The sequence below is a fragment of the Pan paniscus genome, chromosome 8, assembly GCF_029289425.2.
Source record: "Pan paniscus chromosome 8, NHGRI_mPanPan1-v2.0_pri, whole genome shotgun sequence".
NCBI classification, from domain to species: Eukaryota; Metazoa; Chordata; class Mammalia; order Primates; family Hominidae; genus Pan; species Pan paniscus.
In genome coordinates this window covers 104,332,406-104,351,563 of record NC_073257.2, presented here as the reverse complement: position 1 = coordinate 104,351,563, position 19,158 = coordinate 104,332,406, and the positions used below count along the sequence as shown (strand labels likewise).

General features: G+C 40.4%; 1 protein-coding gene across 1 annotated transcript in view; it reads right to left on the bottom strand.

Moving 5' to 3' along the window:
- The window catches only part of MARCHF5 (membrane associated ring-CH-type finger 5), a 62,552-nt gene that overhangs the window by 40,567 nt on the left and 2,827 nt on the right, over positions 1-19,158 (bottom strand). The window contains exon 2 of the mRNA XM_003825360.5: positions 1,791-1,993. Within this exon, the coding sequence (XP_003825408.1) occupies positions 1,791-1,993 (203 nt within the window). The remainder of the gene's footprint in view (positions 1-1,790; positions 1,994-19,158) is intronic.

The window sequence follows — 19,158 nt, the reverse complement described above, 5'->3', positions numbered from 1 at the left end:
CTGGGACTACAGGCACACGCCACCATGTCCAGCTAACTTTTGTATTTTTAGTAAAGACATGGTTTCACCATATTGGCCGGGTTGGTCTCGAACTCCTGACCTCGTGATCTGACCGCCTCTGCCTCCCAAAGTGCTGGGATTACAGGCGTGAGCCACCACGCCCAGCCAAGATTTACTCTTTTCTAACAACTAGGTAGACTTAAAACCATATTCAATTACTGCACTAAACCTGAAAACATATTTCCTAGAACTGAATTCAACCAAAAGGACAGATCTACACATTGCCATCTCCAAAATTAAAATATTCAACTTTCCTTTTGAGTGCCATACACTTGTCAACTTGATGTAGTTTTCAGTGAGAATTCTTGTAATAATTTTTGTGTCCATTTGAATATCTAAAACATCTAATAGAAATATCATATAATTGTTGCTCTTCCCAACTCTATAATTCAAAGGTGGGGCTATCTAATTTAGTACAACTAAGAGCAAGAAAAGAAATCAGTTAAATATGAAACCTTAACTTGGACTTTAGTGAGTCTTTCACCATTCATGTGGTGGTACAATAATGTGAACAATCATTGCTTTTCCTGATACTGATTTAAAAATACTTCTTTGATCTTACAATAAAAACATTTTGAATTATTCTTTTGTGTTTATCTAAAATCAGTGGTATGCACTGAAGACCCATCACATGGTCCACAAATTCCAAATGTTTGAAAACACTACTTTCTCTACTACACTACTTCCCCTTCAAAGGAAGCTATCATTTCTTCCTGTGCATGTTAGAGAAAAACAGAGAACCAAGGACATTTTGTTTGCCCTTATTATTAATCTTCTCATATTAGAAAAGCACTTCATTATCTGCATTTATGTTGCCTCATTTTCAAAAAATTGGTCTGATTTCAGTATGAATAGCGCTTATAAAAAACAATATATATAATAATTATTTCCAATTTTTCCTGAATTCCCTCTGCCCCCAAAGACATTCTTTCCTTATGACCTTCCCAGAACCCAAGCTGCCTTCCTATACCTTTTGGTTACAGTCAAGGGTTATAAAAAAATGTTTAACAACTGGCATGGTATAAACACCAAACCAAAAGATTGACACCAATTTATACCTGTATGGCTGTAATGGAACAGGCTCACTAAATATCAGCCTTAGTTATACTGCTGCTAAAGAAGCAGCCTTAGAATGCTTCTTGTAAGCAGTCTGCTATACTTTTTTTCCATGCTAGGCCTGTTCTCAAAGATCTTTGGTTATTTCTTACCTGCCACTTCACAGAAAAGGGATAGCAGGGTTCATGAAAGAAACCACACAAATTGGATTCCAAAGATGAGTTTAACGTCACATATTATTAAATATTTAATTTCTCTACTTTTATTCCTTAAAAGGAAGAATTAAGGAGAAGTATTAGAACATACTACTGCTTTCTTTCTCTTACAGCAACTGTCTCCAGATAATTAAGCTAAGTTAGTTTTTTTTTTTAAGTCAGCTTTTTATTAGAGCTTTGTTATTCAATTATATCCACACAGGTATGCAAGTTCTTTCTCCTTTCTATCAAACAGACAGTTAATACACAGGCAAATGGATAAATTTGGGGATATATTAAGGATACTGTAAACTGTTAGCAAAAGAAATAAATGTCTCTGACATTCAGAGAGGAAACAAGAGAAAGGGAATATAGAAATTCACACCCTAAAAAAAAGAGGTGGTTCATTTTAAAATGAACTTATAAAGTTATATATAATAACATCAACTATATCTGTGTTGTTTTTAAAGATATTCTTACCCAATTTTGGAAAAACTATTAGGTATTCAGCATTGCACTGAGGACATGCCACTCTGGCTGTACTGTTTCCTCTTTGCTTTTCATCCACCCAGCGTTGTAGACAGGCCTGGTGAACCCATTTTGTAGATCCTCTGCACCTGCATGGTCTCACCCATTCAGCTGTTCTATCATCTTCATCAGTAGCAAAACAAACCCAGCAACTTCTGTAAATTAAAAGAGAAAAGGATGACATTTATATCTTTAGGACTCCAGCCTCCTCTATACTGCAGCTCTTACTTAATGGGATGAGCCTGCTATGTTATATTACAGAATCTCTGTCCTATATTAAAAGACTAAGGAGACAAAACAACCAATACATTCCCACTAGAGCAGTTTCTACTTTTTCTGTTTTTCCTTGTCTTCCTCTACAGAATCTTATGTTTTCTGAACTTTGTTTTTATGTAATCTCCTCTATCTTTTCAGTAATTCTTCACCTTCTCTAATGTACGAGAGTGCAAGGAGACAAACCTCAAGCTGCTTTTGTTATAAGACCTAATAATTCTTTGAGGAATAGTAAGCACAGTAATATATTAAATTCAGTGTTCTCCCCAGTTCACCACCACCAATCCCTTGAACTTGGAAAAACAAAGTATTACACGAGTGATTTCACATACAGTCTCATTCCATTTTTCAGCTGAGGAAAAAAAAAACCCACTTTTCTTTCCGGTAAAGTATAAACATGAGAGAAAACAATATTACATTTTCAAAAAAGCACAAAGGAGATAAATATATCAAGATTTTTTTTTTAGAATAGCAATATGATAAATTTGGGCGTGTATGCTTGAAATCTGAAATCTAGAAGTATCAAGTCTGGGGTGCTTATATTAATAAAAATAAAATTCTATTGAGATCGGTAATTTTAAAACATTTTCCCACTTTGCTTTTAAGGGTACTTCATGAATTGTAATTTTTTTTTGTGGAATTAGGTTGTAATTCCTCAGTTTTTCTCCCAATTAACACAAGTTTTGACATTGATTTCCATCAGGGCAAATACAGTTCAATTCAATGAGACCCTTCTCTCCTCCCCTCCATTAGAACTTGTACAAGTGGAAACAACTGCTAATTAAAGCATGTTACCTACTGTGCACTTTTTACTTAATTGGATAAGTGGCTTCTGTCAGAACAACTAGCTTAACTATGCTCAGTGGGAAAGACTATATAGTCAGGTATTATAGATGGGTGAGGTTCTCCAGTCCTTGTGGAACAACATGAATTTCAATTGTGTGCTCCAATTACAATTTTTCAATTAGAACAGAAAAAAAGTTGAACTGAATCCAGGGCATCAATATCCAAAACTGTTGTTTTATTCAGCTTTCAAATTCAGTCAGGTTTCATAAGATCTAAGTAAAATTAGAACGTAGGTAGCATTTGTTTAGCATTCTGACCCTTTTGACCCACTTTAGCTAAGCTGTCTGGGCCTTCACATTGTCTTATGGTTGTCCAAAAATACTTTGTTCTTTTTTAAAAAATTTTATCGTCAAATAGACATAGCATAAAATCTACCACTTTAGCCATTTTTTAGGTGTATAATTCAGTGGCAGTAAGTATATTCATACTGTTGTGCAACCACCAAGACTACCCATAGTAGGACTGGGTTCTAACCTATGATTTTTGCATAAAATTTCAATTGGTAAGTATACTAGCACACAGGCTGGTTAAGATGTTGTTAGTATATATTTTTCCCCACAACTGAGGTAATTTTGTGAACATATTTGTATACATCTAGGAAATGGAATGTATCATTTTAGCAACAAGATACTGGCAGAATATTTAGAGACTCTTTAGTCTCATACTTTCTTAACACAAACGTAAATAAGAATAGCTACATCAGCATAATTAATCAGTATTACGGTGAATCACATTTTAAATTAATCCAATTTCAGTCATCAGAAAAATAAAATACAATGTTAGGACTAGGTTGAACCAACTGAAATAGTCTACATTAATCTGTTTTTGACTTACAGAAAAGATAGGTCAAATTTCATATTTTGATCTAATGAGAATACTTGTGTAGCTATTATATTCCTCATAAATTCTAGATAAGGTTTATTTTTCCCCAACATTTTATTATGAAAAATTTCAAACTTTCCAAAAAAAGTTGAAAACTGTTCAGTGACTACCCATATACCCAACATTTAGATTCTATAATTCTTATTCTGCTATATTTGCTTTCTCACACATCCATTCATTATTCTTATTTTTTGCTGCATTTCAAAGTTGCAGGCATCAGTATATTTCAGTCCTAAATACTTGTACAGATTTACTTTTTAGAACCGACATTTAAAGCATGCACTCGGCCGGGTGCCATGGCTCAAGCCTGTAATCCCAGCACTTTGGGAGGCTGAAGCGGGCGGATCACAAGGTCAGGAGATTGAGACCATCCTGGCTAACACAGTGAAACCCTGTCTCTACTAAAAATACAAAAAAATTAGTTGGGCATGGTGGCGGGCGCCTGCAGTCCCAGCTACTCAGGAGGCTGAGACAGGAGAATGGCGTAAACCCAGGAGGCGGAGCTTGCAGTGAGCCAAGATCGTGCCACTGCACTCCAGCCTGGGCAACAGAGCAAGACTCTGTCTCAAAAAAAAAAAAAACAAAAACAAAAAAACAAAACAACGCATGCACTTATGCACTTTCAGTTTTTTTTCTAATTAATTTCACAACTATGGTAAATAAGATAGCTGAATGATGATTCAGAGTGGGTACTTATCAGGAGTTAGGCTTTCAGTTGAAATAGCAGTATTAGAGGCATGTGAACCAGAGCAACTCCGTCTTGATTGAATAGGAGCTGGGTAAAATGAGGCTGAAACCTACTGGGCTGCATTCCCAGATGGTTAAGGCATTCTAAGTCACAAGATGAGATATGAGGTCAGCACAAAATACAGGTCATAAAGATACTGCTGATAAAACAGGTTGCAGTAAAGCCAGCTAAAACCCACCATAACCAAGATGCTCAGGAGTGACCCCTGGTCGTCCTCACTGCTACACTCCCACCAGCACCATGACAGTTTACAAATGCCACGGCAACGTCAGGAAGTTACCCTATATGATCTAGAAAGGGGAAGCATAGGCTGGGCGCGGTGGCTCATGCCTATAATCCCAGCACTTTGGGAGGCTGAGGAGGGCGGATTATGAGGTCAGGAGATCGAGACCATCCTGGCTAATACGGTGAAACTCTGTCTCTACTAAAAATACAAAAAAATTAGCCAGGCGTGGTGGCAGGTGCCTGTAGTCCCAGCTACTCGGGAGGCTGAGGCAGGAGAATGGTGTGAACCCAGGAGGCAGAGCTTGCAGTGAGCTGAGATCGTGCCACTGCACTCCAGCCTGGGTGACAGAGTGAGACTCCATCTCAAAAAAAAAAAAAAAAAAAAAGGGGGGGGAAGCATAAATAATCCTCTCCTTGTTTAGCATATCATCAAGAAATAACCATAAAAATGGGCAACCGGCAGCCCAAAGTCTTGCTCTGTTGCCCAGGCTGGAGTGCAGTGGTGGTCTCGGCTCACTGCAACCTCCGCCTCCCGGTTCAAGCGATTCTCATGCCTCCGCCTCCCAAGTAGTAGGATTACAGGGTGCCCGCCACCATGCCCAGCTAGTTTTTGTATTTTTAGTAGAGATAGGGTTTCACCATGCTGGCTAGGCTGGTCTTGAACTCCTTACCTCAAGTGATCTGCCCACCTCAGGCTCCCAAATGCTGGGATTACAGGCATGACCCACTGCGCCTGGCCACACACAGCTAATTAAAAAAAAAATTTTTTTTTAGAGACAGGATCTCCTTATGTTGCCTAGACCAGTCTCAAACTCCTGGGCTCAAGCAATCCTCCTGCCTTGGATTCCCAAAGTTTTGGGCGTGAGCCACTGTGCCTGGCCAAATATGTTAAGTTCTAAAGAATTTATTAACTGATTTGCTATCTTACTAGTTATTTAAATTTAATCTACCTAGTATGGAAAGAATAGCAGTCTATGAAATGAGGACTGGGCAAAGGGGAAATTAAAGCATGTAAAAACGGTCACACAAATGTCTTTAGGCCGATATCAGCATATAAGAGTGTGACTAGTCTTAAGGGCTAAAAAAAAGGAGGGGAGGGCACGTGCATGCACGCGCACGCGCGCACACACACACACACACACACACAGATGCTTTCTTTCCTTATTTTATGAGATGGGTCTGGCTCTGTTGTCCAGGCTAGACTCCAACTGAAATCCTGGGCTCAGGTGATCCTCCTGCCTCAGTGTCCTGATTACCTAGGACTGCAGGCATATAGTCTAGCTTCCTGCCCCCTGCCCTGCCCTTTTTTGAGACTGAGTCTCACTCTGCCACCTAGGCTGGAGTGCAGTGGTGCAATCTTGACTCACTGCAACCTCTGCCTCCTGGGTTCAAGCGATTTTCCTGCCTCAGCCTCCCTAGTAACTGGGACTACAGGCATCCACCACCACGCCTGGCTAATTTTTGTATTTTTAGTAGAGATGGGGTTTCACCACCTTGGCCAGGCTCGTCTTAAACTCCTGACCTCAAGTAATCCACCCGCCTCGGCCTCCCAAAGTGCTGAGATTACAGTCATGAGCCACTGCGCCTGCCCATCCCCCCATTTTTTAACCTCTGATAGACTGACCAGGAACATCACCTGGGAAGGTCTTATAATTATGCTTTCCCTTTTTGCTTCTCCATACCCTACCCCTCCCACTCTATGTAATTAATCTACTTCAACGATTTATTCCCCAATTCTCTACCCCCTTCCTTTTAAGATGGAGAAGAGCTATTTGAAAATGATTCATTTACAATTTCCCAACATCTTGGAATGGAGGGGACAGTAGAAATTTGATGTTTAATGTACATACAACACAAGTCCGTCTACCTTCTAGGAGTAAATAGTATCCCATGCTTTCTATGGAAAATCGCTCTTCCCTCCAACATTAGCCGTGTGTGTGGTTTAGGCAGTGAATACCATAACCAACCCCAGAAACACTCAGATTGGCCACTGTAGCCTATCTTCCAGACTACATCATTGGGAGGCTGGGTCCATAAAGCTGGTCTTAGTGAACCTCAGAACTTTTGCTGGGAAAAGTGGTATACAGACTTTCTCTCTTCTTCTGGGCTTAGAGGCAGAGATTCTGTGAGGCTATTGCTGACAGGAGAGCCACCAACTAAGTGGAGCCTTAAGAATCCAGAAGAAGTGAAGGTGGAAACTGACGGCATTGAGACATGGATCAAGATGTGCTGTGCCTAAAGCTAAATATATTCTTGTACTGTTAACTCACATAAAGCAGTAGATTTTTGGGTTTTTGGCTTAACCAATTCGCATTGCATCATGTGCAACCAAAATGATCTTGTTACTGTGTTGGGTACTAAGAGATGGCCTCAGTACAATCATAGAATGTAAACTCTAAAGAGTTTTTATTATTTTTGAGACAGGGTCTCACTCTGTTGCTCAGGTGAGAGTGCAGTGGCACAATCATGGCTCACTGCAGCCTGGACCTCCTGGGCTCCAGTGATCCTCCCACCTCCGCCTCCTGAGTAGATGGGACTAGTTTTTGGTTTTGTCTTTTGAAATGGAAAATAGCCAATTAATTATTAGTCAAAACCAAAACACTCAAAGTCCATACCCAAGGAAAAAGGAAGTTGTAATTTCTGACCAAACTAAGAGTTTCTCCTTACATCTATTTTTCCTCTTGTTTTCTCCAATCCTCTGACTCTCTCAGAACTCAGTCCTCAGTGTGATGCATAAGCATCACCTGGGGACTCATTAGAAATGCAAATCTTTAGGCCTTGCCCCAGACCTACAGAATCAGAAACTCTGGGGGTACCCAGCACTTTGTTTCAATAAGCCCATCAGGTGATCATGATCCCGAAAGTTTGAAAACTTCTGCTCTAGCCATTCTTCCTTCCTTTTTTCTGATTTTTCCTTTGTAAATATTCTTTTTTTTTTTGGAGACGGAGTCTCACTCTGTTGTCCAGGCTGGAGTACAGTGGTGCGATCTCAGCTCACTGCAACCTCTCCCTTCAGGGTTCAAGCAAATCTCCTGTCTCACCCTTCCGAGTAGCTGGGACTACAGGCACGTGTCACCACGTCTGGCTAATTTTTTTGTATTTTCAGAAGAGACGGGGTTTCACTGTGTTAGCCAGGATGGTCTCCATCTCCTGACCTTGTGATCTGCCTGCTTCGGCCTCCCAAAGTGCTGGGATTACCGGTGTGAGCAATCGTGCCTGGCCCTGTAAATATTCTTAACTCACCATAACATAGAAATCAAATTCTGTTTTATGCTCACTGTAAACATTTTAAAATTATTTGGTTTTTAATTTTAAACAATAAGTAAAATGCTTAAGGTATTTTTTCCTAAGGAAACAAGGTTAAATTAATTTGGGGAAAAAGATAATGCAAATTCAGGATATTCTAGCTGGTTAAAGAACCTGGACTTTGGAGCCAGATTGTCTGGGTTCAAACCCCTGCTAACTACATAGGTTTAATGATAGAATCTCTTTCACAGAGTTGTTGCAAAGCAGGGGTTCTTAATCTGGGGTCTATGAAAAACTTAGGGGGTGGAGATCGGTAAATCTGAATGAGGGGAGAAAAACCATCACATGTTTATTTTTGCTAAGCTCTAAATAAAATGTAGCTTTTCTTCAATAATGAGTGCAAGCAAACCACAGTAATATTAGCAGCACAGCAATTAGAAATGAGTATAGCAACCAGAAATTTTCATATTACTTTACAGCTGTAGAGATCCCGAAATAACTAATTTCAAATTACAATGAGCTAAATGTTATCAGGCCAACTGATAAATCTTGTATTTTAATGTGTTAAAGTTCATATTACTATATTAGGCTTTTAATATTTTGATAGCTATACTTCAATATAATTGGTTTCATTTCTAATCCTATATATTTTGTTTTTTTCTTTCAAAAACATTCTGAGAAGGAACTCATAGGCTTAACCAGACCACCAAAGGAGTTTTAGCATAAAAAATGTTTTATGTTAAGGTCCCCTATTGTAAAAGATTAAACATGTGATTAAGAAACTGCTTAAAAATTGCCTAGCACATATATAACCTCCATATGACCACTAGCAATAACAACATTGACAATGATGACAGTGATGGTGTCAGCTTTCCATTCAAGTTCCTAAAATTTATGGATGCAGTTTTCTTACCATTAGCACATAAAGCAATTCTACTTGGCACCCTGGCATTCAGTGGAAAATGTTCTGGATTCCTAGTCATTTCCCCAATTTTTCAACAGGCCACGCCACTACTTAAGATTCATTTAAACCCTTTCAATTCATTTTCTTTCACCCTTATTACCCTTCTGGTAGCTTTTCTAAATGCCACCTACTTGCTGATGTTACTTCTACACCATCCCATTCACCAAGTTGGGGCATATTCATTTACAAAGCAAAAGGAGATCTGGGAAGTATCATGATTGGTTCAGGGAACAAAGAACAAATCACTGTCATTATATGAAGACAACAAAAGAGAACTAAACTAGACAAATCTAAGGACTATTACTTATTCCTAAGAACAGATGTATAGTCTTACTGGTATGGGTAATATAATTCCATGTGATTTTAAAATTATGATGGTTTTTGCCAGTTATATAGTAAACTAATAAAGAGTAAACAGTAAAATTTATAAACAGTTTAAGGAATATACATGACAAAATTGCCCTAAATCTAACATTATTCAAGATCTCCTCCTAAATCCACTTGAGTACCTAATAAGTACATTCATTATTTGATGCCGCAAGGAACTACATGTAAGGAACTTCCAGTCTAGTTAACGAACAAACATGCATACGAGGATCACAAAAAAACCACTATACCAAGCATTAAGTGCCAAGAAAAGTTGTTAGAAACCTTAATACAGAAATGTGATGAGAGACCAAGAAACAGGATGAAACAGCTGAGGTTTCAAGAAAAGGAAATAACTACAGATGAGAATTCAAGTTAGAGTGGAAAGAAAAGGTATTTGAAGAAAAACAGAGTAAGCAAGCTTAGAGATGGAAATGAACATATGTTCATAGACCAATGTGGTTGGAGCAGAAAGATTTTAAGATGAAGCTAGATATTACAAACCAGTTGGGAAAGGATGAATAACAAAGACAATCTCACTTCACAGGGTTCATTTGTGACTAATTTACAGTCTATCTGATCAAACAGGTTAATTATTTTTAAAGTATGTAGAAAAAAGTGAGGGGGGCTTTATTTATCAAAAAGATAGTTTCTCACTGGCACTAAATTAAGCAAGATAGGTACAATAACTTAAAAAACAGCTGATAGTAAAGCCTTTGCAGACTCAAACTGCAGGTGTTTCTTTTGGATTCTTAGGAAATTCTGGGAAATCAGACTCCTGCCTGAGAAATCACTGTGATGAAAATTGGAATGTAGCAGAATAGAAGAGTTTGAGAATATAGAAAGCAAGCGTGGAATAAGCTTTAAATTGCTGCTGTTGTATTATATATGGTGCCATAATAGTGTATTTACATGACTGCTCTAAGGAAAGAGAACAAGCACTCCTCAATTTAGAACAAGTTTGGAGATTCATACTGTGGTTAATGTAAGGAGGGCTCTATTCGACAAAGAAAAAAACTACATGTTAGGCCGGGCACGGTGGCTCACGCCTATAATCCCAGCACTTTGGGAGGCCGAGGTGGGTGGATCACCTGAGGTCAGGAGTTGGACACCAGCCTGACCAACATAGAGAAACCCCATCTCTACTAAAAATACAAAATTAGCCGGGTGTGGTGGTGCATGCCTGTAATCCCAGCTACTCAGGAGGCTGAGGCAGGAAAATCGCTTGAACTCGGGAGGCGGAGGTTGCAGTGAGCCGAGATCGTGCCATTGCACTCCAGCCTGGGCAACAAGAGCGAAACTCCATCTCAAAAAAAAAAAAGAAAAAAAAAAAAGAAAAAAAGAAAAAAACTACGTGTTGCTTATTTTGTCTCAGGATTAAAAGTGTCACACCCAAGAATTGTGAAACAGAAAGCACACTATTAGGGAGACTAATATGTCCGTTCATCCTAGTGGAATGGAAGTTAAAGTACCTGGATCTATCAAAGACATATAACCACAATCATGACACATTACCAAAAAGAAAAGGTGAGAATACAGTCAGCCCTCCAACTGAGGGTTCTGCATCTGTTCATTCAACTAATCTCAGGTAAAATACATTTGGAAAAAAAAGAGTCTGTACCGAACATGGAGAGACTTTTCCTTGTTATTATTTCATAACAATACAGTATAACAACTATTTGCATAGCATTTACACTGCATTAGGTATTTTTTTTTTTTGAGACAGAGTCTTGCTCGTCACCCAGGCTGGAGTGCAATGGCGTGGTCTCAGCTCACCGCAATCTCTGCCTCCCGGGTTCAAGCGATCCTCCTGCCTCAGCCTCCCAAGTAGCTGGGATTGCAGGTGTGTGCCACCATGCCCAGCTAATTTTTTTGTATTTTTAGTAGAGACGGGGTTTCACCATGTTGGCCAGGCTGGTCTCAAACTCCTGACCTCAGATGATCTGCCTGCCTCAGGCTCCCAAAGTGCTGGGATTACAGGCGTGAGCCCCTGCACCCGGCCTGTATTAGGCATTATATGTAATCTAGAGAGAACGTAAAGTGTACAGGAGGATGTGCATAGGTTATATGCAAATACTACACCATTTTATATCAGGGACTTGAGCATCCACAGAGTTTGGCATCCTTGGGAGGTCCCAGAACCAATTCCCCACGAATACTGAGCAATCATTTATTGAGTATAGTATATTCATGCCGTGCCTTTTGTCTTTGATGTTCATAAACTCTGAAAGCACAATTAATCCCATCTTAAACAAGAACCAAAAGCCCAGAAAGGTTAAGTGATCTGGCCAAGGCCACACAGTAAGCAGAGAGGCATGGATGCAACCTGGGCCATGACTCCAAATCATCAGCTTTTTTCACTGCACCATGCTGCCCTATGTATAGTGTATTCAGAGAAAAATTCACATTTACGTTTCCCATTTCTTAGAAAATTACAGCAGTACAAAAAAATACGTGTTTCATTTTACTAAGGTACTTTAAAGCAGCCATAATGTGCTTCCTCCAGAGAGGCAAATCCCTTTCAGTTTACTCCAATGGGCCATATAAATATTGTCATCTATGTGAACTAAGGCACGTAAAGAATTAGGAGGCAGGTCAGGCGTGGTGGCTCATGCCTGTAATCCCAGCACTTTGGGAGGCTGAGTGGGGAGGACTGCTTGAGACCAGGAGTTCAAGGCCAGCCTGGCCAAAACAGTGAAACCCTGTCTCTACTAAAAATACAAAAAATTAGCTGAGCATGATGGCACACACCTGTAATCCCAGCTACTTGGGAGGCTGAAGCATGAGAATCGCTTGAACCCAGAGGCTGCAGTGAGCCAAGGTTGCACTACTGCACTCCAGCTTGGGCAACAGAGTGAAGGCTCTGCCTCAAAAAAAAAAAAAAAAAAAAAAAAGAATTAGGAGGCACTGAAGATGAACTGCTACATGAGTCTGGAGAAGAAGAGAAAAATATTTCTGCAGATATGGTCAGAAGAGCATTATAAACAAGGCAGAACCTAACTAGGTCTTGAAAAATGGGTAGAGCTTTGAAAGAAAAGATGCCAAACAAAACCCAAAAACAAAAACCACCTTATGTTTGGAAGAAAGTGCGCAAGCCAGTTTGGCTTGGGCAAAAGACTTGGGTACTTATACACTTATTCATAAAGAGAAGAAAGGCTTTAAAAAGGCAGTTGGTGCCAGCTATGTACGGCATATCTTAAACATAATAGGGAGCATAATAAATGGTCTGTGAATAATGGTGAGTGTCCTGAAGGACAGGCTAAAGAATATGATCTCTTTTTTTTTTGAGACAGGGTCTTGCTCTGTGGCCCAGGCTGGAGTGCAGTGGCATGCTGCAATCTCAGCTCACTGCAACCTCCATAACCTGGGCTCAGGTGATCCTCCCATCTCAGCCTCCCCAGTAGCTGCAATTACAGGTGTGGACCACCACACCCAGCTATTTTTTCTTTCTTTCTTTTTTTTTTAAGTAGACACAGGGTTTCTCCATGTTGCCCACGCTGGTCTCAAACTCCTGGGCTCAAGCAATCTGCTCCTCTCGGCCTCCCAAAGTGCTGGGATTACAGGCATGAGCCACTGAGCCCGGCCAGATCTTTTTTTCTTTTCTTTTCTCTTTTTTTTTTTGAGACAAGGTCTTGCTTTGTTATACCCAGGCTGGAGTGCAGTGATGTGATAATGGCTCGCTGCAGCCTCAATCTCCCAGGCTCAAGTGAACCTCCCGCTTCAGCCTCCTGAGTAGCTGGGAGTATAGGCATGCACCACTACACTGGTTACTTTTTTATTTTTTGTAGAGACGGGGGTCTTAGTATTTTGCTCAGGTGGGTCTCAAACTCCTGAGATCAGGCGATCCTCCTGCCTCAGCCTCCCAAAGTGCCCAGCCCTGAACTTAATCTCAATAAGCAGTAAGAAAATACAAGTTTTGAGCAAATGAGGCAATTTAAAAAAATGGTGCTTCTGCATGATTATTCTAAGCACTGATATGTCACAAAGAATGAAAAGAAAGACATCATGATACAAAAGAGGGTCTCCTATGTACTAAGGCCCTTGTGGGAAAATAGGATAGGGAATACAGGCAGTTTCTGTTCTCAGTGAACTTCCAGATGAATATGTGTGTGTGTGGGAAGCTCTGAGACATGGGACAAGTATATTAAAAAATTTACAGTATAATGTGATACACTATAATAAATGCAACAAGGTTCTACTGAAACACAGAAAGGAGTTACTAACTCTGTTTGGGGGAGCTGTGCAAGGTGTCACTGTGGTATTTCAGCTGAATTCAATATGGGTAAGACTTCACCAGGTGTTAGGAGGGAGGAAGGCACCTAAAGCAAAAATAAAGAAATGAAAGAGCAGGATATGTTCAGGGGTCAATGAAGGGGAGTGCAGGAAAGGATGGTTAAGGTAGGTTGGGGCTGGATTATAGTAACAGATCAAAGCACGTTACCCCGTTGAAAGTTTACCTTTTATCCTTTTACGTGACACAGAGACTGGCAGATTTTTAAGTATAGAAATCGCATGATTATAACTGTGCTTTGGCTAATTCTAGTGCCACTCTGTAGGCCAAACTGGACCAAGTGAAAAATTGAAGCTAGAGAAAGGAAAATCAACAATATGTGATGAACAAGTGGATCTGGAAGGAAAGAAGGCAGCAAAAAAATGTAAATAGGCCGGGCAAGGTAGCTCATACCTGTAGTCCTAACACTTTGGGAGGCCAAGGTAGGATTGGTGGAGAACAGGAGTTTGAGACAGCCTGGGCAACATAGTGAGACCCGTCTCTATCCCCCTCCCCACCAAAAAAAAAAGTTTAAAAAAAATTAGCTGGGCATGCTGGCTTGCCCTGTGCTCCTAGCTACTTGGGAGGCTTGAGCCTGGGAGTGCAAGACCCTGTTTCTTTAACAAAAACAAAGAAAACAAGAAAAACTTATGTTTTGGCTAGCTTCATGCCTGTAATCCCAGCACTATGGGAGGCTGAGGCAGGAGGGTCACTTAAGCTCAGGAGTTTGAGACCAGCCTGGGCAACATGGCGAAAGCCCGTCTCTACTAAAAATACAAAAATTAGCTGGACATGCAGTCCCAGCTAGTCAGGAGGGTGAGGTGGGAGGATATTTTGAGCCGGAGGGTGGGGGATGGAGGTTGCAGTAAGCCGAGATGGGCCACTGCACTCCAGCCTGGGCGACAGAGCCAGACCCTGTCTCAAAAACAAACAAATAAAATTTATGTTTTATAGCTGGTGGACAAGAAGACTGGTAATATCAAAGACCAAAAATTGAGAAGTCAAGATAAGTAGCTTAGTTTTAGATTGATTGGCAATACTGTATACACACAAATGGAAATGTCCACTGGGCAGGTAGAAATTAGGTGCTAAAGGAAATGAGGAAAAGAGGTCAGGAATAAAGACACAGATCTGGGAGTTGTTTGAATAAACAGGAAATAGAGTGAGTAAGTGTTCTTTTTCAAAATAGTAAATGCTGAGAATTGAACCATACATAGAAATTGAAGGAAGAAAAAGGTAACGTGATTCTGAAGGATAAAAAGTCCTGAAGAAAATGTCATTATATTTACTAAGAAATTATTGGTGACCTTTAGTATACATATACATATATAGAGAGAGAGATCGTGCAGTGGCACGATCTCAGCTCACTGCGACCTTTGCCTCCCAGGTTCAAGCGATTCTTGTGCCTCAGCCTCCCGAGTAGCTGAGATTACAGGTATGTGCCACTATGCCCTACTAATGTTTGCATTTTTTGTAGAGATGGGGATTCGCCATGTTGGCCAGGCTGGTCTTGAACTCCTGAGCTCAAGTGATTGGCCTGCCTCGGTCTTCCAAAGTGCTGGGATTACAGGTGTGAGCCACTGCACCCAGCCCTTCAGTATACTTTCAGTAGAGCTAATGACAAGAAAGGGGAATGAAAGTCAAATTATCAGGAGAAATAATAAAGAGAAAATAAGAATCTAAATGTCATAAACAAGACTGGATTAAAAAAGAAAAAAGGCCAGGTGTGACGGCTCATGCCTGAAGTCCCAGCACTCTGGGAGGCCGAGGCAGGTGGATCATGAGGTCGGGAGTTTGAACCAGTCTGGCCAACACAGTGAAACCCTGTCTCTACTAAAAATACAAAAAATTAGCTGGGTGTGGTGGCATGTGCTTGTAGTCCCAGCCACTTGGGAGGTTGAGGTGGGAGAATCACTTGAACTCAGGAGGTGGAGGTTGCAACAGTGAGCCGAGACCACGCCATTGCACTCCAGCTTGGGTGGCAGAGTGAGACTCTGTCTCAAAAAAAAAAAAAAAAATTGAAAGCTGGATGTGGTGGAACACACCTGTAGTCCCCCACTTTGGGAGGCCGAGGCGAGAGGATCACTTGAGCTCAGGAGTTTGAGACCAGCCTGGGCAACGTGGTGAAACTCCGTCTCCACAAAAAAAATACAAAAAATCAGCCAGGTGTGGTGGTGCACACCAGTAGTCCCAGCTACTCTGGAAGCTGAGGTGGGAGGATCACTTGAGCCTGGGAGGTTGAGGCTGTAGTGAGCCGTGACTGTGACCCTCCACTCCAGCCTGAGCAATGGAGTAAGACCCTGACTCAAAAAAAAAAAAAAAAAAAGTAGTCTATTAATATACTTTTCTATATAAAAGCATTAAACCAAGAAGGATGGAAGAATATAAACCCATTTTATGATAGTGGAGTGGGGATGAGAAGATATGCCATTGGGGATGGTGGTCAAAGGGGATTTAATTTTATCTATGATGTTTCCATTTTTTACATATATCTGGAAATAAATATAATTGATGATGATTTTTAATTCTGGGCATTGGTCTGTAATTGTCAACATGGTGATGTGATTGAGAAAAAGAGGTCAACTGACAAAGAGAATGTGAAATTGTTTATACAGCATGCTCTTATCAGAGTATAGCTTCCTTGGTCTTCAAAGGGGTATACATCTGTGGATAACACTCTCACAGAGGCAGAAATCTAATTCACTTTACCATTGTGGGAGGGGGCTGGAAGAATAGACCACTCTCTCTGCTCTTTCTGCCATCTGACCATTCTGGGGACATTCTGGCTACACTCCTTGCCTATTTACTAGATGCAAGTAAGTGATGCAAAACAACCTCAACAAATTAATGTGTGTTTATTTTAAGACGGGGGAAGCAGAAGTAGTTTCCAAAAGCATTTCTCAGTAGGTCCAGGCTTCAAATCAGAGGTCCATTCCTGCAGTTTGTTATAATATTCTTTGCATTGTTCTCTGTAAATTCACTCCTAACTTTGAGAAGTTTTAGAGAAAAATGAGAATGTCGGTGGTCAAAGAGAAAGTAATATATAACAACTTCTTATTAAAGAATTGAAGCAATGAAAGACAGAAGAGCTAACTAAGGTTCAAAAGGCCTGACATAAAGGGTTTGGGCTTATGAATGGTTATCATTTCAGGGAAATGATATTTGTGACACTGAAACATTCATGACACTAGAAAAATCACTCCCCTTTCCACCATTCTTGTTTCCCCACAACAACTTAAAAGGTTCAAATAATAAATTTATATAAAACACTTATAGTTTATAAAAACGAAAGGCAATCCAAAGAATATATGTCCATATGGTCGGGAGCAGTGGCTCACCCCTGTAATCCCAGCACTTTGGGAGGCGGAGGTAGGTGGATCACCTGAGGTCAGGAGCTCGAGACCAGCCTGACCAACATAGAGATACCCAGTCTCTACTAAAAATACAAAATTAGCCAGGCGTGGTGGCACATGCCTGTAATCCCAGCTACTCGGGAAGCTAAGGCAGGAGAATCACTCGAACCCGAGAGGCGGAGGTTGTGGTGAACCGAGATCGCGCCACTGCCCTCCAGCAGCCTGGGCAACAAGAGCGAAATTCCATGAAAAAAAAAAAAATTCCATATATATATGTATGTATGTATATATATATGTATGTATATGTATTCTTTCCACCTACAAATATTACAGTAATCAAAGTTACCGATATAAACAAATAATAGCTAAACTAAAGTGAGTTATTTGCAAAGGACAAGGGAATTCAACTTCAGCTATTAAGAAGTTGCCACAGGCCGGGCACGGTGGCTCACGCCTGTAATCCCAGCACTGTGGGAGGTCAATTTCGGCAGATTACGAGGTCAGGAGATCGAGACTATCCTGGCTAACACGGTGAAACCCCGTCTCTACTAAAAATACAAAAAAATTAGCTGGCCTTAGTGGCGGGTGCCTGTAGTCCCAGCCACTCGGGAGGCTGAGGCAGGAGAATGGCGTGAACCCAGGAGGCACAGTTTGCAGCGAGCCAAGATTGCGCCACTGCACTCCAGCCTGGGCGACTGAGCGAGACTCTGTCTCAAAATAAATAAATAAATAAATAAAATAAATAAATAAATAAAAGAAGTTGTCACCAGTTGGCCCAAGTGACAGAGTGAGACTTCGCCTCAAAAAAAAAAAAAAAAAAAAAGTTGCCTCAAGTTTAAAAACCCTGAAAGATTAAATGGTATAAATTGAACATACCATTCATATTACAATTAAAATAGTCTTCACTTTGACAGTTCAGACAACACAAACACCCCTGGAATTGAAGCTCCATAAGGGCATTTTTGTTATGTTCAATTCACCACTATATACCAAGGGCCTAGAATAGTACTGGGCATATGAAGACACTCAGTATTTGTTAAATAAATTCAATAAATGTAAATGTTTAATAATTGATTTACTGTAAAATAACATTTTTTTTTAAGACAGGGTCTTGCTCTGTTACCTGGGCTGTAGTACCCAGGGGCACAAACACAGCTCACTACAGCCACGACCCCCAAGGAATCCTTCTACCTCAGCTTCCTGAATATTTGGGACCACAGGCATGTGCCACCAGGCCTGGCCTAATTTTTAACATTTTTGTAAAGACTGAGTCTTGCCATGTTGCCCACACTGGTGTCTAACTCCTGGGCTCAAGCAATCCTCTCATCTCGGCCTCCCAAAGTGCTGGGATTACAGGCATGAGCCACTGTGCCTGGCCTCAATAAAATACGTAACTTAACCTAAAAGCAACAGAACAATATGTAACACACATTTCCTTAGTCTTCACGAAGATAAAACCTGCATTAAAGAAATAAACAAATGAACAGTTATCTGAGCTAAATTCTGTCCCTCAAAAATTGCCACCAAAAACCAGGTTGGGGAGAAGCCAAATTCATGAAAAGAATTCTGGGTCCTAATAGGCTGACATATTTTAGTCTCTTGGCCCTGTTGGTATTCCTCAAGTGAACCATGTTGAGTATCTTTGTGTTCAACTTGCAGTAGGGCCAGCCCAGGTGAAGAAAGCTGTAAACATAAAGTAGATGGGGGAAAAATGGCCAAACCGGTTTACATTAGTCTTAAGTGCCTTCTATTTGGCTAACATAGAGTGTTTTGCTGTTTTATAGAGATGTATGTTTCATTTGCTGTAGCCCTGTGAAGTAGGGTTCTCATTTTATAAATGATAATATACATAGTGTCAGAATCTAAGTTCAAAGTCACATAGCTAGTAAGTGGCAAAATTCGAATTTCATACTTTCTATCTCTGAGCCCAAGCTTTACTCACTATACCCTACTATCTCTTATCATGAAAGATATCACTGACTTAGGACTTAGGGCAGTAGGTTTCTGCCATATCTAAAACATTTAAAAAGCTTTAAAATATAGATGCCCAGGCTCTACCCTACAGAAATTTTTGATCTTATTGGTCTTACGGTCCAGTATCCATGCATATTCTGAAATGCTCCCCAGGTAATTCTAACATGGAAGTA